The sequence below is a fragment of the Epinephelus moara genome, chromosome 5 (genome assembly GCF_006386435.1).
Source record: "Epinephelus moara isolate mb chromosome 5, YSFRI_EMoa_1.0, whole genome shotgun sequence".
In the NCBI taxonomy this organism is placed as follows: Eukaryota; Metazoa; Chordata; class Actinopteri; order Perciformes; family Serranidae; genus Epinephelus; species Epinephelus moara.
In genome coordinates this window covers 25,775,616-25,800,549 of record NC_065510.1, presented here as the reverse complement: position 1 = coordinate 25,800,549, position 24,934 = coordinate 25,775,616, and the positions used below count along the sequence as shown (strand labels likewise).

General features: G+C 43.0%; 1 protein-coding gene across 1 annotated transcript in view; it reads right to left on the bottom strand.

Moving 5' to 3' along the window:
• Positions 1-24,934, bottom strand: part of LOC126390765 (protein sidekick-1-like) — a 266,873-nt gene that overhangs the window by 162,485 nt on the left and 79,454 nt on the right. The window contains exons 2-4 of the mRNA XM_050045212.1: positions 9,668-9,824; positions 7,135-7,241; positions 4,731-4,878 (exon numbers count right to left, since the gene is read on the bottom strand). Of these exons, the coding sequence (XP_049901169.1) occupies positions 4,731-4,878; positions 7,135-7,241; positions 9,668-9,824 (412 nt within the window). The remainder of the gene's footprint in view (positions 1-4,730; positions 4,879-7,134; positions 7,242-9,667; positions 9,825-24,934) is intronic.

Below are 24,934 nucleotides of genomic sequence, written 5' to 3'. Positions count from 1 at the left end.
CAAGCACTTAAGACATGTTATCTGTGATTAATGGTCCTTTCATCGTCATTTACAAGCATGCCAGAGTTATCTTTTCTGCTTCGCTGCTCTGGTAATTAACGCAGTATGACCCAGCTGTGAAAGGTTCAAATATATTTATTTTATCCTCTGTTTTTCTGTCTGTTTTAATTTTTGTCCTTTATATTCTTCATACATACAGACTTTCAGATATGTTGTTTTGTTACCTGTGTTGTATCATTTACCTGATGTTTTGTACATGTTCACAAGAAAGTTTCAGCCAATACAGATGACGTGCTGATATTAACGTGCATCCCTAGTTCACATGATCAGTAAAGTTCAGACTCTTATTTTCTGTTAATGTTGAGAAAGAGATATAATGAGTCCACATTTAAGACAAATAACCAACTTAAGCTTTAATATTTGTATATTGGAATTTAAGGCATTTTTAGACCTCCAGGGCCTGCAGACATCTGGCCCACTGCATCAATACACACACACTTTAATGTTTTCTTTCAACAGTGTATTGTGGATAACCAACGTACAGCAGCTGAAGCTGTGAGTAAATGTATTTAGAAAACCTGAGCTAATGATCCACTGCTAAAGGTTAAAGCAAGAACAGTGATTGTCAGAGTGAAATGTTCTCCCTGATGAATTCACTGGATGTTTGTCTGAGGTGTAGAGAAAACTATAAAATACTGACTTCTGAATCTCTCTACATTTCAGTTTCTCTCTCTCTCTCATCCACTCGAGGAGTGGAGAGGTTATCCTGGGCACTCCATGGAGTTAATTGAGATGGGCGAATGATTTATATCAAATTATTGGAAGTGACATTCCTCCCTCTCTCTGCATAAAATGGGTATATGGTCTAAATAAAACATTAAGTGTAAGGCCTTTGCTGTGTGAAACAGCACCTCCTTTTTTATTCCCAGAATGTCACTAACATTGTATTTCATAAAAATGTGTTAATTTCTTATGACTTCAGTGGAGGCAGTCAGGTATTCAGCAGGAACTGTGTCTGCAGTAAACAGCCGAGGAAAACCATGAATTTAATGGGTTATCTTGATGATAAAATGCATGGATTGTGCATTTTTGTTCAGGATGTTTATCTGTTTTTTTTCTCAACTTAATTAAGATAAAGGGCAAAGAGAAATGGCGCCAACGTAGTAACATTAACAACATATACTGGCTCCAACACAGCCCGTCGCGTCATCTGTGTCGTGATCATTTGAGCAAACCTCTAAGCTGACTGCACCTGCCAAGCTGTGACAGCCAATTGCTCACTGTCAAATCGAATTGTGTTTTAAATGCTCTGCTAACCTGCTGCTGCAACCGTTACATCAGTGCTTACAGTGCAAACTGTGCAGCCACCCCAGCTTCAACTCAACGTTCATTATCTTCATTTAATGGATGGGGACCTTCCAGAACACGTCTCTACTGCCAAACTCTGCAGTTTTTTTCTACTTTCTGTTTGTTCTTAAACATTGATCCACAGGCCCTGCTAAGCCTTCAATTTCTGTTAGGCTTATATATACGTATATATATGGTATGGTCACTGTGAGGTGCGCACATATCCACTGGAGTTTCCTAATTATACTCAGGTGTGTGAGAATGTGGCAGTTGATTGAGCGCTCATGGGGAGACCCCAGTTTTCTGAAGTGCTGCTCCTGACACCCTGCAGCTTCACACCTTTGCAGCTCATGACCTTTTGTGGAGGACTGCAACTGTAATATCAAAACAGAGCTTGCTGCTCACAAGAGCAGAGAGCAGGGCTGGCGAGGCCCTGGTCTGAGGGACCTGCTGACTGCTAGCCCACTGACGGGACTGCTAATATGATAAGATAACCAAACTCTGGGCTAATTTTTCTGGTCTTGGAAAACCAGTCCATCTGTGTTGGTTTCTTTTCTTGCCTCTTCTACACGCTCCTGGTTAGGACTCGTAACGTGTTAAGATAACCTCTAGATGTGATTAGTCCATAACAATATACGGACTAATCAAGTCAACAGCACCAAGAAGTCTGCCTTCAACACTGTCAAGGACGATGCCTCGCTTAAAGGACACTTCAGGCTCTAGTTTCCCGGCGCGGCGCAGGGTTGCGCGGTGTGACGAACCCCACGCAGAGCTAGTTTCGAGCAGCGCAACCCGAGGCGCGCTCAGTTTGGTAGTTTGGCAGACTGAGGTGCGCTGAGATGGGTGTGGCGGCACAGCAGGGGGAGGTGTCGACAGATCCAGCTTGGCGCAGTGACAGTTTCGTGCCAAAAGGCTGCACCGAAGGTGTGCTAAAAGCTCGCCAGCTGAAACCAGGTCTACTGTCAGCGCAGGCGGAGCGCAGCCGGTGTAAGCCGAAGTTTGACTGACCGGCGGACAGTGCGAACACGTCACCAAAACCTCACAGGCAGGTTTCCAGAATGTCAGGCACATTAACGATGCAATAAATACCCAAAAAACCACTATGCAATGCAACTATCTGCAATCAGCACATAAATGTATCTCTATATCGACTGTCCCGTCACATCTGATGTCAGATCAAAGGGGATTGGCACCGTTTGGCACGTTTGGCACGCGTAATGGAAACCCAACCTGATTTGATTAACACAGCTGCAAACTAATGAGTTCACATCCCTCTCAGCCAACCACAAACAGCCACAGCATCAGATAGGGAGTATATATTCAGCATCTGTCATCTTAGAAAAGTCAAAAGAAAAGAAACAGAGTGAGACTGCGAGAGAGAAAGAGAGAGCGCGCGCGCACGAGAGAAACGCAACATTGATTTACAATTGTGGTGACCTCCTCCCAGGCTACCTTTGCATCATCAGCCCGTGGAGGTCTGCTCGCAGTTCCGTATATTCGGACACTGCGAGCTTGGACCTCCCGGACCAAAACATCAGTTTCCTCCTGGGAGAAGTTTGGCCGTCTGACGCTGCTGCTCTCTTCTGCCATGGCGAATTGAGTAAACTCTCATCACGCCTTCGCACGGCGCATTTAAGGGCGAGGAGAGGGGCTCATTTGATTGGTGTGATGTGTGTAAAACCCACTCCACGCCTTCTCTCCTCTCTCTTTCCGACTTGCGCAGGTAGGAGGGACGGGGGTGGGAAAGAGGAGTAACTGCGCCAGGCGCACGGTGTGCCAAACTTGCAAAATCCGCCTGGCCACACCCAGTTGGCGAAGCGCAGAGGCGCTGCGCCCCCGCCTCGCCCGGTCTGCGAAACTAGAGCCCTTCATGTCTACGGTGCAGCCATCATCAAAGACAGACATGCGTGTGTGTGTCATTGTTTTTTTTTTCTCCACCATACTGAAATGATGATAGTTCTTTCCAAGCAACAGAGTTGTGAGGCTGGACTTTCACTAGACATGATTTATTATTGACCTCTTGAGAATCCAACAAAAGTATTTGGATGAGATGTCTGTGCTTGTCTTTATGCCCTGCTGTCAATCCTACTTTAATGTGGTTAAGTGGCCATTAAATAATTGACAGACAGGTGCTTATTTGTTGCATTAGGATTCCTCATTTCAGACTTCAGTCTATTTATTTATTCATTCATTTTTTGCTGCTACTTACCAGTGGTAGTGGCAGTGGCACTCTTATTTGTGGTGTATTTGTGAGGGGTGCGGGGCACTGTAGCGGTGATGCTCTGAGAGTAAACGCTTTCAACACAGGCTGTGTCTTGTGCAGCAAAATAATTGCAGTCCACTGCCATTAAGCCACACTCAATGAAGCCCCATTAAGTTAACAGAACATTTTCCATGTTCATTCAAATTAAAAAGCAAGTCAAACTTGGTCTGAACCAACAACAAAAATGATACAAAAAAAGACCTGCTAATGTAACCTGACTCTACAAAGCTTTCTCAAAAGCACTTGTGAGGTGGTGACTGTCATTAAACGAATGAAAAAGTTGCTGTCTGGCCATTTCCGTGTACAGCAAGGCCACTGACAATTTCATTCAATAACACGCAGGGGAGCGGTTAGTGTTCCTAATGGGGAGTTAGTTATATTGGAGTGTGAGAGCAGCCTAATAAAATCACTGAGGGTCTGTATCTCAACACCTACTTTCACTGATGAGTAGATTCAAACAGGTACATATTCTAAAATAATTTAAGATACTGCCTCAATTTATGGCACATTACTCTGAAAAACCTTTCACAACAAACCTACACGTCCCCACTCCGTCTGAATAATTACATTATTAATACACTGTATGGACATTTTTCAAAATAATGACACTGACAGGATAGCTGTAGTAGCTACTGAATAATATGCAAATTACAGGCATTTCAAAAGGAGCCAGACAACAGCATTAAACAAAAGACTGTGAAATACAGCTTACACAACACATCCAGGGACCCTCATATCTCTGCTGTGCAATTAATATAAAAGAACATCTCCCCTGCACCTAAAATTACTTAATAACCTTGTAGATTAGACAAGAGGAAATGATTTGATTCATTGAAAAATCCATTTTATCTTCTCTTGATAATGTCCTAAGTCTTTTGTACAGATGTCTAATGAAAAGGGTCAGTTATCTAAATGGCTTATTATTCATAACAATTGGTGTGCAAGGATTTAGAAAGAACTTCTGTGCCTCTACTGCATGCTAATTAATATACCACTGAGGGATAAGAACTGTAAAATTTAAATTTTATCTCAAGCGGTATTTTGTCACACACACACATATACCAGTGTGTCCGCAGAGACAGAGACAGAGACAGAGACAGAGAATGAAAGAGACACCTACATTTGGTTGTTGGGGATTATCTTGTGCCCATCTTTGTACCATGTGACTACAGGTCGGGGAAAAGAGGCGAGGGGAGGCTGGCTGATGATGGCTGCTCGGCCCTGGGTCACTGTCTTTCTCTGATCTTCAGCTGAAAAGTTCCCCATGACTGGAGGAGCAAACAGGTATGAAGAACATGAGCATCAGTACCGATGTATAGAATCAAATTCAGCCAGAATTTAAATTAATGCAATTAAAATCACTGGAAAAAAAGCAGCATTAAGGCCCGGTCACACCAGAAAGTGGCACATCAAAATTCATCTGTGTGGCTTTAGGAAATATGTGTTTGTAGAGGGGTGGGGACGTAGTGAATATAATCATAGGATAAGCTGGTAAACTACTATGGATGGCGAGCTAACCTCTAACATGCGAGCCAGCCAGGAACATGGCACCACGTAGCAAATCTCCGGGCTAAAAAGTAAAGCCAATGCAGAAGTGACAAAAACTGCAGTTCCTCTAATGGCCACTTGGCTGGCTCCAAAACAGAGTCAATCCCCCTAGACCCCCATGTTTAAATGCAGAAATAAACATGTTTACAGCCTGGTACAAAAAACTGTTTTGGGCTGGATTACAATAATCAATCATCCGATTCAAATCGATCTGCATTTGAATAACAAATATCGATTCACAAAATCTGAGATCGATCTTTTAATTACGCTTTTCCCATAGATGTGTGAAGCTTTAACCCCGTAAATCTCACTGGTGGTAAATGGGCTGTGGCGCTAAATTATTAACGACATCAGTCTTGAGAATCTCCGATGTTACTGACTCTTTTATCTGTAACTTTTAGCTTACTGTTTTACATGTTGGTGTAATTTATTACTGTACCGCTGCGGCCTCTCCTCCTGCTGTCTGTGCATCGGGGCTGACACATACAGATACAGAGTTGAGATGCCACAGTGGAAACAGAGAAGTGAAGATAACTTGAGCCGACGACAGCGATACTTGTAACAGTAAGTGCAATAAAACCTCCACGAGGATAAAGTTTAAACGGACAGGAGGACTGACTGATGTCTCTGTTCCTTATTCTTTCTAAACTTCACTCAGTATTGTGATGCCAGGAATAAGTTTACTGACATTTCAGATTTGTTTTCTGTGAGATATTGAGTTTATATAATGACTTTGCTGCTCTAGAAACAACATTTAGTTATAAAATATTCAGTTTTAATCCCATTCTCAATTTATTCTTTTTTTAAATAATTCACAGTATTAGTTTTCTGAGAATCTCTTTCATACACTAGTAAAAATTTGTACTGTAACTGAAATATCCCCAATCGAATCAGATTGAATCGGAAATCAACTCGAATCAGAAATCGAATTGAATTGGGACCTTGTGAATCAAAATCGAATCAATTCAGGAAATCAGTGGTGTTACCGAGCCCTAGTCATTAGCATGACAGTAAACGTCCTGTTTACAACAGATATTAACATGTGTCTTGGGTGACTGAATCAAAAGTGGACAGCTCTTACCACAGGCGTGAATGCATCCGATGTGTCCTCCATGCATCTTGAGATCCAATCACTTAGATCCCATTCAGAGGCGGCCCATGTCTGTCTGTTTACACCTGGCATTAGAATGCATCACCACAAGCCTTTCAAGTGACTACTTGTGATCATATCTCATTTCCCCGCTCTTTATGCAAATAGGCATGTACATAATTTTTCACACAGCCCCTCCTTGCCCTGCTCTCTACCTCTCTACTCTGTTTAACATGTTTCTGACATTCAAATACCAGGTGTGAACGTACAGTCATAGAGCTGTCCATGTGTGATCTGCTCACCCTGGATGCATGTTAATACCACGTGTAAACAGACTCTATGTTCTGACAGTTTATTCAAAGGAGGTCTCTGAGCCACGGCAACAATAGCTTCATGAATTGGTCAGCACTGTCAAGACAGCTTGCTATCAACAGTGCAAATTTGTGTGTCGAAGTTCACACAATTTACTTCGCCCCCGCGAGCAATTCCACTGATCTACCGCTTCAATTAAATTAACTGATTTCATCATTTTAAATGCTGGTGTGACCGGGCCATTTGTCTTTAAAAAAAAAAAACAGTCCTTTCTGTTTACTTTTTGGGTAAAAGCTTTCTACATATTACATTAAAATATTAAAGTCCAACTGAAATTAAAGTGCATGTTTAGAGGGAACAGAAAAATGTCGGATATATTGGCAAAGACTTTTTAATTCCTTCTCTTCCCATAATAATAAAATATTAAAAATAAATTTACTTTGATACTATTTCTTATTGCAAAAAGGGACTGTGATTTCAGCTGGACTTTGAGAAAGAGGCTGCATCCTTAGTCATTAAAAAAATTCCTTTATTGGTGTGTTATCATAATGGTATGAAACAGGTGTGTACTCACAGGCCACCTGCACCTCTGTTCTCCTGTGTATGACAGCTCCCATCCTGTTTCTCACCATACACTGATACAGGCCAGCATCAGTCCTCTTCAGAGACGGGACAGACAACCTAAAGATGGACGGACACATAGAGAACATGGATGAGGGTGTGTTTTTATACCTCTGAGCTGTAAACAGACAGTATTAGGAGGGGAAAGGCAACATTGGGAGTGATGTTTGGACATCAAAGAGACAGAGGGGAAAGAAGGCGGAGGTCTGTTTGTCCATATGTACACACTTGTGTAATTCTCTTTCATGACCTTGATCGGAGAATGGATTCAGCCTAAGGTTGTCAAGGTTCCCCGATAACAGACGGGAAGGCGGAGTGGTGCGTATATATACAGTATGTGTGTGTACGTGCATGTGTGTGTGTGTGTGTGTATGAGAATGTTTGACTTTTTTTTTTTTTTTTTTTTTTTTTTTTTTTTTTTTACTGAGGGGGGTTGTTAATGGGGTTTTAATGGACTGTGCTTCACTAATGGGAAGCTTGGCATAGGATCTAGGTTGGTGCCATGCTGGACAAACACACAAATGCATATACACACAAGCACAGACACACGCACACACACATTTATTACACACAAACCGGATAGACACAGTAAAACTGGACATCGCTTTGGGGCTCATTATGAATACCAGGACAGCCAAGTATTTAACTCCCAGGCTGTCAGTGTATGCTGCCAACATACACAAACCCACACACACATACACACTAATACACACACGTGTACATCAAAGACTCACACACGCAAGTCCATTTGAATTAGGAATGACACATTACACAGCAGCTCTCATCCTGAAACAGATTTTGATATTGGACACTGCATCTCTCTCTCCGTCCGTGTTCCATTACGTCCTCTAATAGGCGTGTGTGGAGGGGCTGTCACTGCATTTTGTGAAATCCCAACAAGTTTTCCTTTCTATTTCTCGCTAAACACAAACTTCAATGTTGACAGGTCCCAATCAATAAAATAATTTCTCAGTAAATTTCTCCGACACAGTCTTAGCCCTGCGTGTGAAGTCAAATTCCCTGAGTGATTTAAGATCAGAACAATTTCAATCAGGTTTTTCAATAAAGACAGCTTCTGCACAAATTGACCAAACCCTAGAAAAAGCAGTCCGTGAAAAGTAACTCTATTTGTCAGCCAAACTGTTACCAACCAAGATCACCAACATTCTCTTTTCTTTTGTAAGTCTACAGTTCCTTCTGATTATTTTATGGCGACTCACTATGTGTAAAACAGTGTGTAAAAAGGGCGAGGCTACTGTAGCTGAACTGACGCTGAAGAGGGAAACCTAACTGTCGTTTCCATTAATGTAAATCATTTTCACTTACAGCACTGCTCATCTGAATTCTTCACTGTCCAGTACATTAAACAGCATGAGGGGTAATTGAAAATAAAATAAATCAGACTATATTCTAAAGAGAAGGCGTTGAAAGGGAACAAAGTGTGTGATTCTGTGCAGGCCAGATTTATTTTCAATATGTGAAAATGGAACAGAATGCATTTAAATAGCACTTTTATTCAGATTTCTTTACAATATGTATAACATTCACACACAGAGAGACACATAGTCACACACACTGTACCACACAACGCACCAGCCTAACCTCTGGGACCAATAAGGGTTATTTGTGCCTTGCTCAAGAACACTTTGATGAGTGGACAACCCGCTCTGCCAGCCTACATTAAACTAACAGTAAAAATAAATGTAAATAATGTTGAGGTTGTAAAATTAGGGCCTACAACTCCAGATGGTCACACACACACGCTCTTTCTCACACAAACACACACTCTCACACTCACTGCACCCTGCCAATTCAGCATAGCCCTGGCCTCACCAAACTAAACTAGCCAGATCGCTGAGAGCAGTCCAGAGCTACACAACGCCTCCTGGCTCGAACAAAGACTGCCTACAAAATGCTGGCTCAACCTCTCCCTCCCTCGGTGTGTACGCATTCCCAAGATTCCCTCTATTTCTGAATGATGTGAAAAACAATTTTGTTTCACAGCTGCAGTTTTGCTGAGAGGGATTGCTTAGCTCTTACCAACCAACACACATAGGGACAGACGGGGAGAGGAGCAGAGACAGAGGAGGACAAGAAGACGAAGAAGAAGAAGTACAGTGAGAGAAGCAGAGACAGACGCTCTGATGTATTGATTGGTTCTCCTATTCTTTCCCAAGACCATATACATATTTATGGAGCTAATGTAATTATTAATCTCACTTTGGCCCCACTGTCTAAATGTTCTGACCTTCTCGAAACACACTCCATCACTTACGGCCACAGCTCTTTTGCTTTTTTTCCATGCCATGGGCATGACTGATCACACACAAGAGTCTTTGAAGATATTCTCAGAAAGAAGGCAGCAGCGATAAAAGCAAGGTTGTCAGATAGACAGACAGACAGACAGGCATACACTTAGAGACAACTGAGAGATAGATCCATGACTGAAAGCCAGACACATAACCATCCAGTCGGTGATAACTGACCTGTACTGTGGCGTCCAGTCGGTGACGTTGCTGTTGTTGAGCATCCAGCGGTACTGCAGAGGCCAGCTGCCTCCAGCCAGGCAGGTCAGCACCAGTCTGTTTCCCTCCAACACCACCTGCTGCCCCAATCCACCCCTTCGCAGGTAGGGAGCAACCTCTGACGGACAGAGAGACACAGGAAGGGAAATATGAAGAAAGTAAAATATATTTGTTTTGGCAAAAAAAAAAAATCCATTTGTGCCCTGTCTTTTGCCCAAAGACTGGGTTGAACAAAACATTGACACACCAATGTCCCTTGATTTTACAGGTTCAGACTGGAATCTACACATTCAGTAAAAATGTTGACTATCTGCTACTGTATTCATTCATCTGTACTTCTTCCCCACTCTTGCAGCCAAAACTCTAACCTTTGCTCCTTCGTACAGTCGCTCTGATTTATACCATCATTAGTAAAGAGTAACCGAAACAGGATGTGTGTATGTGTGTGTGTAAGAGAGACAGACTGAGTGTAGACACAACCTGCTGAGACTTATCTAACAGGATTTACCAAGACTTTCTCCGGGCATCCCCCTCTCCATTAGTGAGGTCTGTCAAAGCATTTCTTTACCATTCTTACTTTAGTCATTAGACCTACAAACAAATACTTAGATGTAAAGTTTCCCTTTGCAAAAATCTCCTGTGAAATGTCCTAAAATCTTCCTGTTATGAACAAAGAAGACAGATGTATTGTATATGCTCTAAACGCTCATTCTTTGATGGATATGATATTAAACATAGCTTCTGGTGTTTAAAACAGCAGTAATTAAAACTGACTGTCAAAGGAATGCTATGTTTGATGCTATCACAATTTTAGATACTGCTTTTAATATATTCCTGGCAATAAAGGTGTTCCCTCAGGGGACACACATGTATGGCGAACAGTATGATGCATGTCAAAACATTCACGCCTCTTGTTTCCTGTGTAAGCCCACACATCAGCGACATGCATCATCGTGTCAGCAAGTCCTATTTCCCAGCATTGATGCGCATCAGCGGTCCAGAAAAGCAGCAATTCTATCACATTTATTCCCTGGAACAACACACCATAACTTGACTATTCTTCTGTCTACACAGAGCATCTGCTGTGTGTTGTGTTGGGTTGTATCACATGCCAGCATATACTGCACCTAAAGCCTCACTCCACTGTATTTTGGCATCTTTATGTTGTTTCTTTTTCTGAGTTGTTTCTTGACAATGTTGATGCTGTGCTCAAAGTTTAAAAGTGAAGATGAAATAGGTCATACGTCATCTTCCAAGCATGTGCAGGTGTGCTGTCATGGCTCTTTGCATCTGAGCAGCAATACCAATACATATCCTTGTGAGCTAGCTTGTAAACGTATCTTGTATTTTGGCTACGCTGAAAACACAATGGATGGTGATGTATCCTTTTGTCTACACCTGCGGTGCATATACAGCGTAGCGTTGTGTGAGTCACAGGCAAAACAAGACAGTGAGCATTTTTTCTGGGATTGTGTGGGATGGTTTCTTCAGTTTTTGGACCGAGCACAGGGCTGTGAAACTTCATATGTTTCACAGAGTTTTTGTAATATTGGTAAGTTAACACCTACAGACTACAGTCGGCTGTATAAGGGATAAAGTTACTAAGCAACCGCCAACTGATGCTGCCGGCAGGTTGATCAAAATCCCCAAGTGGAAGCTCTCTTGAAGCAGGAAACATTTATTTAAAATAAGGGTATTTCATTATCTTGTTGTTGGCCCTACAGAAACTAGCGAATAAACTAGTTGCCCTTATCAGCTGTTATTTGAATAGTCAAGCTAAGCAGTCGTCATTTCAGAAGTGACTGAATTCCAGTTAGATTCATATTCATACATATTTCCTTCAGGTGAAGGAGGTAGAGAAAAATCCCTCTCCTCATTAATCATGTTGGAGTGACCGCTTCTGCTATCCATGTTAATATCCATATTATCACTTTGACATGCTAGAGCCACATCTGGTCGCCATGGTTATGGATTATGGCCATATAAGAATGTTCAGCCTTGTTCTCCGTTTGAGCAAGAATGTTAACCTAACAACACTGACAGGAGCAGGGCTTTAAGGCTTTGTATGAAGAGAAAGGTCAAACCCTGGTTCACAGTCACTTTGAACCCACACGTATAACAAGTTTGGACATCCTTTTGTTAGACGTGATGTGAAATTGATCAGTCAAACAGAGGCAGTCACACTCACTCAAGCTTATGGCATGTAAAGGAGCCTGGACTCAGCTGATACACAACCTTTTACTGTTATCAACAATGGTTCTTCACTTTCTCCGCATCTGTTATGTTCCTCTATCAAGACATTGTGTATTATCACTAACATGCTGCTGGACTATCAAGTATCCAAGCACAGAGACTGTACAATAATGTACAGTGACAGTGACTACAGCACCAACATCACGTCTTTTGATAAGGCTGTTGAATCACTGGCCCTGTCTTGCAAGGTGGATTTGCTGAATGGTTGGGCTGCAGCTGCTGTCTAAACAATGCCATCCAGTCTTTAACTCTTGGCTCAGGTGTTCAAACCTGGCTCACCAGCACACAGCATAGAGGCATCAAGGCTAAAGAGTCTGTCCACTGCAACTAGCTGTAAGGCCTGTCAGCATGTGTTGAGGCCTGGATCCACTAAACAAAAATCTGCATCCTGGTGTGGGATGTATGGTGGGGGTGGGGGGTTGTAGACAAAAAGATTTATTCATGCCATCAACCATTTACACACACATACACACACAAGCTGGGTTAGAGGGGGCAGGCTTATCTGCTTGCTACAGTACGTATGGACAGGTCCATAACTCTAAGGCAGAGTTTTACATTCTCTGTTTCTCCCTCTCCTTTTCCCTGTCAACTCAATCTTCTCTCCTCCCTGCCGTTTCAACGTTCTCAGTTCTGTCTCTCCTCCAGCGCTCTCACTTCCTCCCTGGTTCCTTCCTTATTCCTTATTCCCAGTGGATGTTTCAGGGCCACCTTTATTCTCCCTTTCTCTTTCTCCACTTTCCACTGTTTCACCCTCGCCCTCCCTCTCTTTTAGATTGATAGCTGCCTGCTTCCTGCACAAGAGGGAAGTGTTCCATCTATGATAGATTTATATGGGACTGTGTGTGTGTGTGTGTGTGTGTGTGTGTGTGTGAGAGAGAGAAATGGTGTGCGAGCGTGCATGTGAGTGTAAGGATTTATTTGGAATATTCCGTTTCTACAGACGATGGCTGGCAATGCAGACTCCAATGTCATACTGCTGACCAGCACCATAACTCACCGCTGCCTGCCTGCCTGTGTGTGTGTGTGTGTGTGTGTGTGTGTGTGTGTGTGTGTGTGTGTGTGTGTGTGTGTGAGAGAGAGAGCAGCAGAGATGCAGCCTTTACAGCTTACCAAATGTGACCCTCAATTAGAAAGGCTGGCGCACGAACATACTGTACAAATAGAAAGATGTGGACGTTTTGCACCTGCCTCCATCCGTTCCACTTATCTACCACTTTCTTCATACTTCATACCCTGCACAGCTGTGCACTGCCCCCGCCCCCCACTCCACTCCTCATGGCTGTTTAAACCCTTCATGTACTTTAAAGGGAGTCCATTAGGAAGTACAGATAGAGATAGAGAACACCACATCTGAAGAGGAGCAAGGTCAGCTAACAGCCTGTTTCACTCACTGATGTTGTGTGTATCTCCGCCTCTTCCCCCGCTGTCTGTCTCTCTGTCACTCAATGTCAGGCCACTCTGTCTCCCTCACAGTCTTCCCTGTTCCTAACCTGTCTGTCTTCCCCACAAGCTGTACCAACCAACCACCTGTCTGTCTATCAAGACCACCTCCCCTCTCCCCTCCCCCGCTGTCTCTTGTTGCCCCCCGGTCCATTTCTGTCAAAGTGTGTGGCAGCTCAAGGTCTCCGCTTTTTGTCTCTTCGGGAGGAACGTTGCCAAACAGAGAGATTGGCCTCCAAATGTGACAGGAGAGTCAAGAGGCACACATGCACGCCAACACACACTCTTCTCCTGCCGCATCATGTGCGCATCCCCACTCCTGGGCTGGTCTCATGAAGCTGCTTAGGCAGATTCTGGGGAAGGAATTCAATTTGCCGGGGAGATGAGTGCTGTGATAGAGGGGAGAGGGAGGAGAGGAGGATGAAAGGACAGGAGGAGACGAGGAGCAGGGTCACTGCTCCAGGGCTGATAGTCCACTACGATCCTGTCCGCCCTCTCTCCTCTCCTCTCCTCTCCTCTCTGTCTCTCTGCACTTTTACAGTGAGTGTAAGTGTGGTGGAAATTAGGCCCTAAATGACTTGTCCTTTACAAATGGACCAGTAACGATCATTATTCTTTCATCGTGCTGCATTAAACATCCCAAAATTAATCCTGAATTTTACTGCAACAGCTGTGCTGAGATGTGAGGTTTTCTCTGGCTTGACATGAGGTCGAGGAGTTGCTTGACTGGTAACAGCACAGGTAAAGGTTTCGATTTTTTTTGTGTTGGAAGTTTGAAATTTAGGTGGTCGAAAAAATTCTTAGGCGGTCCAGTTTGCATTCAGACAAGCAGAGGAAACCCTGTGGTGTAAATGCATTTCAGAGCACTGACATAACAGAGTGAGAGCACACGGATGAAACTAAAGTTGAACTGTGGATCTCATTCCAACAGTGCCTGCTTAATTATTGGGTGTGTGTGTGTGTGTGTGTGTGTGTGTGTGTGTGTGTGTGTGTGTGTGTGTGTGTGTGTGTGTGCGTGTACAGTGTGGGACTGTGTGTGTGTCGGGTCAGAATTAGGGTCACTCACTCCAGAGAAATCACTTTATCTTTATAGAGCTGAACCCCTACTGTGAGACAGGGCTGGCAGAACTGGCTATAGTCTATGAATACTGATTCACTGATAGCATGTCTCTCTCTCTCCCACACATACACACACACACACACACACACACACTCACCCTTCACCATGCCTTTTTGACGCAGGGGGTTGAAGGGGAGAAAATAACTAAATCAGACTCTTTTATTACTAGTAATTTTTCTATGAATAAGCGGTTAAAAGTTGCATAGCTAGGCAGTTTTTTTTCATGGTAACAGCAGTCTATTTGATTATGGGGTGCAAATGAGTTCTGCTCCTTTTTAATCTAATAAGTCTGCCAGCGCTTGTTTCAACAGGAATTTAAAAACACTTAATTGGACTGACAGTGTGTGAGGCGGGAGGAAGAATTATGACTTGAGATTTTGGCGTGTTGCTACCAGTCAGAAAAAGAGGGTCGAAAAAGAGGCTAATTAATTGAACAATGTAAAGTGGAGAGGCTGAGAAATGAGATTTCATTTCCCCAATCGAAGGGTTCAGACAAGTCAGGCGAAAACACATTACAGACGTATCTGAATTTTGCATCTAAAATAGCTAACAACGATCACTGATGCTGTTGATGAATACTCTCTGTATGAAGCTGAGAGGACTCAGGATTACTACCGAAAAAGACTGGACACCCCACACTGGATGACTATTTTCACCAAAATACACAGATTGTTTTGATCTTGGCATTCAGAGAGGAGCACATATTGCTACCACTGAGTAAGTACAGGGATCAACACACTGGAAGACAGCTGGAGTATGATAAGAGTCATGTCAGGAGGCAACCCTGAAATCTAATGCACAAATTTTCAACTGTTCCTGTATCAAAACAGAAATAAACATCCCTCAATAACAGTCTGTCTCGTCTCAGTAATCTATCCTGCAATTTGCTCTGAAAAGACAAACTAAAGAAAATGCAAAATGAGGATGAAATGGTGGACTGAGAGACGTGGGCAACAAGAGCTCTGCAGAGGGAGCTGTAGGTGAGTGAACTTCACAAGAGTGAGGTGAATTTCAGGTGAGCTGTGGCTCTGACCTGAAAGCTGATGAACTGCATTATAATATAATTCTCTCTCACAGCACGATGCGCTGTTTTTTTTTCTTCTTTTCTACATCATTTCTCCTGCCAAGCAATGTTGACAGTCCTGATTCCAGTCTTAAAAGACAAACATGTTTAAAATTATCTTAATGTGAACGGCAGGCAGCAACTGGATCAAAAGACAAATGATCAAACTCATTTAACACACTGTATGATTTTATCTCCTGAATGTCAAAACCAGCTGGTCCAGGCTGAAATGGAACCAGTTTATCTTGCTCCGATCAGTTATGATGCCTGAATCTTGACTATAATCACTTTAACAATCCCAGTGCGTTTCCCTGCGTTGAGCAAACACAACTGATAGATGGCTCCCCCTGTCTCCCTGTCTCTCACACATCCATTACAGAGCTCTAACTGAGGGAATCTACTGACCAAACAAGATGACAGTTAAGCACAAAACACCTGCTCTCTTTGATGATGATAAAATCAAAGCGGCTCTGGTGCTAACCCGCTAGGCTGCAGCTCACCCACTGATCCCAACAGGCCTCGGCTGAACTGTGAGACAGAGAGCCCATGAGCAACAAAACTTCCCTGGACTAGAATCCTGGACAGAAAACAGCAGAAAAGCCACATGAGAGAACAAAATGCTTCCTCTGCTTCACCCACTGTTAGATGTGGCAGAATGGTAGGTGTGGCAAACAGGATGTGAGTGTGGAGCTTTGATCAGGAGTTTAACTCGTGTCTTTTCAAGTTGGCAGCTGCTTTAATTGACTACTGAATGTCAGGCTCCATAAGAGAACAAAGCATCACTCACTGAAGACCGAATAACACCCCCTAGCCCCTCTTCCTGCTCAGACAGCCAATCACAGCTCCCTCCTCCTGGCTCCTTCCAATCACGGTTTCCAAGAGCCCTGACTGATAGCTGTCTGTGAGGAGGTGACAGATGACTGACTGATCCTGACGTGCTGATTGGCAGATGTCAGACCGGGAGAGATGTTGCGTACACTGGCACACATGCACACACATACATTCAATACACACACGAGTAGATACAAGCTGACTTGAACAATCTAGGCCTGAATAGAAAAATTTCAAAGTCAACGTGCTTGACTTTGCTTGTGAGTGTGTTTTCTTCTTTGTGTCAAAGGCAGTGGTAGTATTATACACTGAAATTTATGGTGGATTCATAAACAACCTCTACAACAAAAGGTTGTCAAGGAGAAACACATTCAGGAAACAGGCAGCTTTTTTCAGCCTGGATTCACATTAGCTTCCTGTTGTGCTCCACACAGGTACAGTAGCAGGTGAAAGAAAACAAATATACACAATTAATACCTAATTGCATTGACTTTGGCCATTTTCCAGTTTGGCCTGTGCACATTTAGTGAGGGGCCAGTGTGTAATTCTCTTTGGAGGTTAGCACAAGCAAGACGTTAACCAAAACTGAGAATGAGCAGTTGTTTTAAAATGTCAATTTATTGGTTTCTCTGGCATTTAATAATGTCACTGTACTGTATGTGTGTGTGTGTGTGTGTGTGTGTGTGTGTATGTGTGTGTGTGTATGTGTGTGTATACATACATATGTGTGCACTGGAAATCTGGTTGAAATGTCAATCTTTCTTTAATATGTTGTATTTGAATTTAACAATGTGCAATAACCTGCTTTGGTACAAAACGGCACATTGTGTGTGTGTGTGTGTGTGTGTGTGTGTGTGTGTGTGTGNAATCAGGTGGAAGAGACTGTGATCAGTGACATTTAAGAGGTGGGCCACGCTGCAGGGCACATCTGCTAGGACACACACACACACATTGAAACGCACACACAGAAACAACTGTCAGCTCCTATCTCCTGATGAGCGGACAGGCGGACAGGAGGAGAGAGGAGGTGAATGGGAGAGTAGGGAGGGAGTGAAATGAATACCTCCCGCTGAGACGGCAGCCTCCTCTCTCTCTGAAGAAAGTTGTGTACACAAGTGACTGTGAAAACACCTCAATACTTTTGAATGACACACACAAACACACGCAAACAATAATTATTCCTCTGTTTTACTCTCCGCGCTTTCTTTTTATCCCCCAGACTCCCCCCTCCCTCTGCCTCTATTTTACATCCCCTCATTAAAAACAGGCGTCTCTCTGCAGGTAGATAAACAAACTTGTAGTTACACACACATGTATTACCAATTAGTCAGTTCTGAGTCCACGGACACACAAAAAGGACATCAGAGGAGGACAGTGTGGAGTCATGTGCGTGCCACTTGTACCACCGTGTCACGGTGGGTGGGGACATCACCAGTTTGTTCCTGAACCTGTCATATGCGATCACAACAGCACCTTCACATCACAGCCACTGGGCTTCACACACACACTCGACCCAGATCCACACTAATACTGAGAGATTTCACAAACACGACTGTGATAGTCTGATGACATGACTCCAGGGTCCATCTCACTCAACACACACACACACACACACACACACACACACACACACACACACCTACACATACAGAATGAGAAACAACCTGATAAAGTTATGTCTGCTCTTGTAGAGTCTACAAGGACCTCAAGAAAGTAAACTACAGTGTTGCTTAACCCCCTTCTTCGTTCTCATCACTAGTCATTTTCCATTCTTCAGCTCCATTTCTTTCCTGTTTTGCTAAATTTCCGTCCTTTAACAAAGCCTAGGTGCTCTCTTTTGTGCGTACGTGTGGTGCATGTGCCCGAGAACCCTCCACACACCTGTCTGTGCTAGCCATCATCCCCTTTGACAGCTGCCACTGTCCTGACCTTGGGCACTGTGGGCTACGTGGTTTTGAAGTGATTGACGAATCGTATCCTTTCATTCATTATTGAAGGCGGAGATCAAAACCGCGGCACCCGGGATATCACCGTGACAGCCGGGCAGACCAGACAGAGGTAAAGAGGGGAGGGAGCGGGAGGAGGACGTGGGAGAGGGAGAAGGTCATCTGAGCAAAGAAGTGCAGGTGAGAAGTGAGGGCGAGGGAGGGGAAGCAGCACAGGGAGCAGGAAAGTTGGGCGTAGGAAAGGTGGAGCATCCTAAACAGCAGCATTGCTTTTTTGTTTCACTCTAGCATTCGTTCAGAGATCCTGAGGCTCAGTCGGTGTCCATCCCTCTGCTCACAAAAGGCTTCAAAGGTCTAAAAATAAAATTCAAGCATGACTAGCAAGTAGAAAATTTGATCACAGCCTTCTCCATTTAATAATCCTTGAAGCAGAGTTAGACTTTTAGAAAACTGATAAACTTGGCAAATTGTGTTTTTTGAATTTGTGGTTTTTGATATCTCTTTATTTTTTGATACTTCATTGATATTTTACATTTGAACTCTGTATATTTCCTCTCTTTCCTGTTTTGCATGGCAACTAGAGTTGGGCTGCTTTCCGGTTCCGCCGGTGCAGTCCGGTGTAAGAACTTGAGCCAGTTTAATTTCATGCAAACCAGCTGAACCCGCTTTTGTCATTATGACACGTTCTGGAAACATAAAAAAGAGCCTACTTCAACCTGCGTCCAAGGCACCACGGCACTTGATCCAACTTGAATTGCATTGGTAATAAGGAACAGTTGTATTAAGACATGACAGTTTTCAAATGTCTATAAATGGACTGACGGAGCCACTAGTGTCTGACAGGCCGTTAAAAATTTACTGCTGAGCCAAAGCAGGTGTTGGCAACATGAAGGAGATCAGATTTCAGTAGAGGTGGGAGGGGGGAATTCTCCTGTACCTACTTATTCCTGTCACTCGCTTCGAAATGACGGGGATTCTTGAAGTTGAAATAAGGAATACCTATATGATACTTTCATACCTTACTACAAAAAATAAAATTTGGTGGCAACTGGCTGAAGGGAGATCATCACAACGCTAAGAGTCTCTAGTCAGGTAAATGACCATCTCGAATAACAACCTAGGCTACTTGCTGTTGGCTATATGGAATCTCCAGGAAATATCATGACATATAAATTTTTCTGTTTAAAAAGCAACTTTACAAATTCAGGAAGATAGCAAGTAAAATACTTACCTATCATTTAAGTGGTTATGTCTCCTGTCTAATCTTGAGTGCACAGCTGATATTTACATGGTTTATTTACTGTACATGACGTAACAGAGGTGCATGGATTCAATGCGGACAGACAAATTTTAAGTAGAGGTGGGAAGGGGAAGGGTGGTGCATGTTGTGTTTGTTTACGAGAAAGTTTGTGTTTTTGGGGGGTGAAAAGCTAAGACATGGCAGAGTTAGACTCCCAAGAAAATTAAAACTGTGCCAATACAGCAACATTTTAGATTGCCACCAAAGAAAGCTATCTAAATGTTTTGAGCTGGAATTTTATTCGACGGACGTCCTGTTCCTACTTATTCCTGTCCATCGCTTTGAAACAATGAGGATTTTTGAAGTTTTCATGAAGAATTATTTATATGATATTTTCACATCTTACTACAAAACAATACGAAATTAGTTGGCAGCTGGCCTAACGGAGATCGACCATTGCCAATAACAAACTGGGATACTTGCTGTTGGCTATATTGTTTGTCATTTCCAAGAAATACCATAAAATCCAATGTTTTCTGTTTTAAAAAGTAACTTCTGCACAGCTGATATTTACATGTTGTTCATGTTTATTTACTGTACATGATGTAAGAGAGGTGCATCTTCATGGATTCAGTGTGGACAGACAGCTCGGATGCCTTCTTGCTGTTAGGAGATGGTGTATTATGTTCCACTTAGGAGAAGCTGCTGCGTCAAGTACGAAACCTACTGTTAAAATTCGGTACACTGGTCTGGCTATGTGTTTGGCTTAACATTAAACTGGTTTGAAATTTTTTGAAAAGTGCAACTGCTGCACAACAATTTGCCTCATGATAAATAAAGTTACATCTTATCTTACTATTTCATGCATGCCTCATCTGAACCTCTGCTGGTCATTCAGACCAAGATATCACATGAGAGTCACTGAGGTCACGTGAGGGGTAAAGTTCACATCACCTGACATCACACTCAAAGTGTCCAGCCTTCAGGGACATATTTAAACAAGTAGCCTAAATATTTTAAGCTATCAGCTATTTAAAATGCATCCTGACAACTAAGCAGTTTCACACCTCATCCTAATTTGATCCATGCAACCCTAACAACTTTCACATAAACGCCATGTCCAAAGCCACATCCAGTGATACAAGAGTTTAAAATAGACTACCATGGTGAACAAGATCTTTCTGCAAAGACAACACTCAAACACAGGGAGCAAAACTACAAAGCATACCTTTACACCCAAAGAGGCGATCTGTCTGATGTCACCCCACAAAGGAAATGTATCTGAAGACTGTGGAATCAACCCCACGGGGAAAACACTGACGTCAGTACTGGCGATGAGTAATTTATGCTCTGCTCATTTACACTGTTGCCAAAAAAAATAAAAAATTCAGGCAAGAACCAGGAGCACGTCTCCAGTGTCCATCCTGGCCATACACTCTGAACTTTGTCCCACAGTCTTCACTCTTTCATCTTCCTTTCCAGTCCTTTATAAAATCTGCCTTCATCAGTCTCCACCATCCTCACCCTGTGTTCACCTCCATCCTCTTTTCATCTCTACCCTGTAGCATTGATTTCGTGCTAGAGAGAAGCATAGCTCTCTATTCAAAAGGAGTGCATGTTATGTCCACTGGCTATGCCATTTACCTGTGTTACCTGTGTGGGCGCAAAAAAACCTGACAGCTTTAAGTTTCACTTCTCCAACCTGCTTCTCTCACTAACTCATTCACTGTCTTTGTCCCTCTGCCCTTTTCTTCACACATTTTAACTAATTTGTTGTTGCCGAGTATGTGGGAGGCATTTCAGTGTGTGTGTGTGTGTGTGTGTGTGTGTGTGTGTGTGTGTGTGTGTGTGTGTGTGTGTGTGTGCTTATGCCTGACTGTGCATGGGTCCATATGCTCAGTGAATGCAAGTATGTGTTTGCAAATGTGGATGTTTACTTCCTTCTTTCCACAGTGACAACATCTGCCACCAACTGCAACACACACTATGTCTTCCTCCTCTCTTTCGTCTCCCTCACTCCCCCAACTTGCCTCCCCCCTCCTCCCTCCCTCTTCAGACAAGGGCAGCTCAGTGACACACCATTTGAAGGGCAGACTCTGTCTCGGTAAACGTTTCTCTTACAGACTCAAATTAATTCAATAACACTGACAAATGTCCTTGCCAAGATACAATATGACTTTCTTTTCTGAGTGTTTACTTACTTCCACGTTTATACACATATGCGAGAGCTTACGCACAAATATAGACACACATAGAAGGTCAGACACACACCTATACCAGCGCAGATGTTTCCAGTAATAGCTAACAAGTCAACTGATAATGACTAAGACAGCACAGACAGAGGAGCGTTTGAGGCGTACGTGCTCATTGTTTTCCCGAATAACTCATTGTTTAGCTTTTCGATTTCTCAGCGTGTCGGTGAGCTGATGGTATTTTTAGATTTCTACTGGGAGAAAATTTATGAGACACTTGCGAGGGTGGTTTAAAGAGATGGTTGTTCAAAATATCTTTAATTATCTTGCTGTCACAAATATTCTTTGAGGCAAACTCGAGTTGCGCTTGTTTGCAGGTATACTTTTCTCATATTCACCAAAAAGTCATTAATAGCAGTAGTCGTCCCAGTTCAACAAGCAGGGTGGTGGGCGAATCAGTCATTACTTTCTCTTATCAAGTAAGGATGATGCATGACTGAAGTTCTTCTAACAGCAGGCGTACCACATGCTTCTAGCTACCTGTGGTTTTCCACTGATATCTCGTAGAACACTGCAGGCCTTTGCACTAATATTCACTACAAGACTCAGACTACACCCCACAAACGTGCAGGAGTAAATTCCAGTGGGGAATATGAACCTTTTAAGGGGTAAGTGAACTGATTCTTTGCCTGGGCTCAAGAGAAAAGCAAAAAATAAAAACAACATTTCAATAGTGTCCACACACAGACGGACAAGAAAACAGTCATCGGCACATAATGCAAAGAGACAGGACAACTCATTCAAACTCTGCATAACCTGCATTCATGTCAGGGTAGATACACAAACACACTGTGAATCTGTGTCCGTGTGTGTATATGGTATGAATCACTGGACTAAAATAACACAGGCCAAATGTGATTGCACAATGAGTTGTTGTTTTTTTGTCTATTTCCAAATCTTGCAAATGAAATGCACCTCAGATATCTGACAAGGGATTCTGATTCTTTGCTTTCTGAAAATTGCATAACCAAGATTGGGAAGGGATAAGGGAAATGAAGTACTTTAATATGCTTCTTCTGGTGTTTGGATGGGTTACAATACAAATTATTCCCCAAGTGTCTGAGTTATTAAACATCTTTTTAAGCAGCATGACCATGGATCCGCTAAAAAAAAAAACACAGACTCTCAAGCAAGAAATACTGACACACATATACAAGTGTCTCAGATAAATACATACCAAAAACAAAATCACACACACAGAGGATCGGGCACCCTGGAAAATGGTCATGAGAGGGAAAGCTGTTGGAAAGCCTGGGGATTTTTTTTTTTAAATTTACAATTACAATAACTTCCCCCGTGGAGAACGGCAGTACGCACCCCCACTCTCTCTCAAGCACATTACAGGTGAGGGACAAGAGAGTGAAAGAGAGCGATGTTTGAAAACTTCAAAGCTAGTCAGGAATTCAAAGTTCAGAGTTTCATCTCCTTGAGTCCTCTTGCAATTTGTAAGTCAATGTGTGCGTGTGTGCGTGCGTGCGCGCGTGTGTGTGTGTGTGTGTGTGTGTGTGTGTGTGTGCGCGTGTGTGCAGAAAGAGCAATGTTGTAGACCACGCAGGTATCTTGCAGTCTATATACAGTACAAGCTTGTGGATTCAAAGTATGCTTCTGAGATACTATAGAAAAAGAGATATAAAGACACAGTCATTGGTATTCTTTGTACTTTATATTCAGACTCGGTTGAACTACAAATAAAAAAATAAAAAAAATAAAAAAAGACGAGTGATTTCAGGTGAGTACATACACCGCCGCTTTCCTCACTCAGTCTCTTTCCCTCTCAGTTCATTGAATGCCCTCTCGCATTTCTTCGATTCCTTCTCCGCCTCCTCTTCGAGTTCTAACCCTCCCTCTTCTCTTTGCTTCACCTAAGCGTGCTGCCCTGTCATCTCCATCTCACCCCGTGCCTCTCCTCTGTCTCATGCTTTCTCTCTCATGCTGTCATTTAGCGTTGCTGGGCTGATGATTAAGTGTTCCATCATGCCCCCTCCCCACGCAGTCATCACTTTTATTCGTTCACTCCTTCATTTCTCTCTTGATTTCTTTCCCTTTATTATTTATATCTTGTCTTTATGGTTACGAAGATGAGAAATACTGTACATGCATGGCACAGGTGCAGAAATATCAACAAGTGCACATGGTCCTTGGTGGAAAAATGTTTAACGCTAAGGCACATCCACAGACACGGCTAATCTATCTTCTGTTTCAGCCGTAGAAAACAAATTGGTGCGGGTCAAGACCTGCTTTTCCTTTAGTCTGTTGATGAGATAAACAAGCGTTCCGTCTCCCTCACCCTCTCCCTTTCTCTCCTGGTAATGTCACATGCCTGTATTAAACGTGACACTCTCGTTAATCCACATTCAGTCAGCCACTGCATCTCCTGAACGCACCCCGCACCAATCCAGGTACACAGACCTGAGCCAGGAGAGCTCATGAATAGCTAATGGGAAAGACACAACAACGCTCTGATTCACAGAAAATGGCCTTTACACCATCAGCTCTACTATTGGCTGCCGGTAGGGAGAGACAGGGGGGAGATTGATCGAACATAAAGGGTGAGAGAGTAAAGCGATATGTGTCTGGGAGAGAGAGTAATTGAGTGTGTGTGTGTGTGTGTGTGTGTGTGTGTGTGTGTGTGTGTGTGTGTGTGTGTGTGTGTGTGTGTGTGTGTGTGTGCGAGCAAGAGAAGCAATGTGTGTGAGTGTAAGCGAAAGAGAAGAAGAGAAATGGAACATATTATATGAAGTTATTGGAAAGCAAAAGAAAAAGTAATTTCACACGCAGCCCATCTGCCAGTCTGTCTGAAAGGCTTATCTGCACGCATGATTAACAAACTTGATAAACGAACACGTACAACAGTACCCTCTTCCCTCTCACAGACACACAAGCGCACCACAAGTAGTCTGTGGTTTGTGTGTAACCATGTAACGATGGTGTGTTTGGCAAAGACGGCTTAGAGGGAAAGGGTGAGGCCTAAGCTATTGTGGCCATAATAAAGAAAGAACCAAGATATGTGAGTTCGGCTTAACCTGGAAGCAGTGTTGGAGGAAGCACTCCGATCTTTTACTTTAGTAAAAGTAGCAACACCA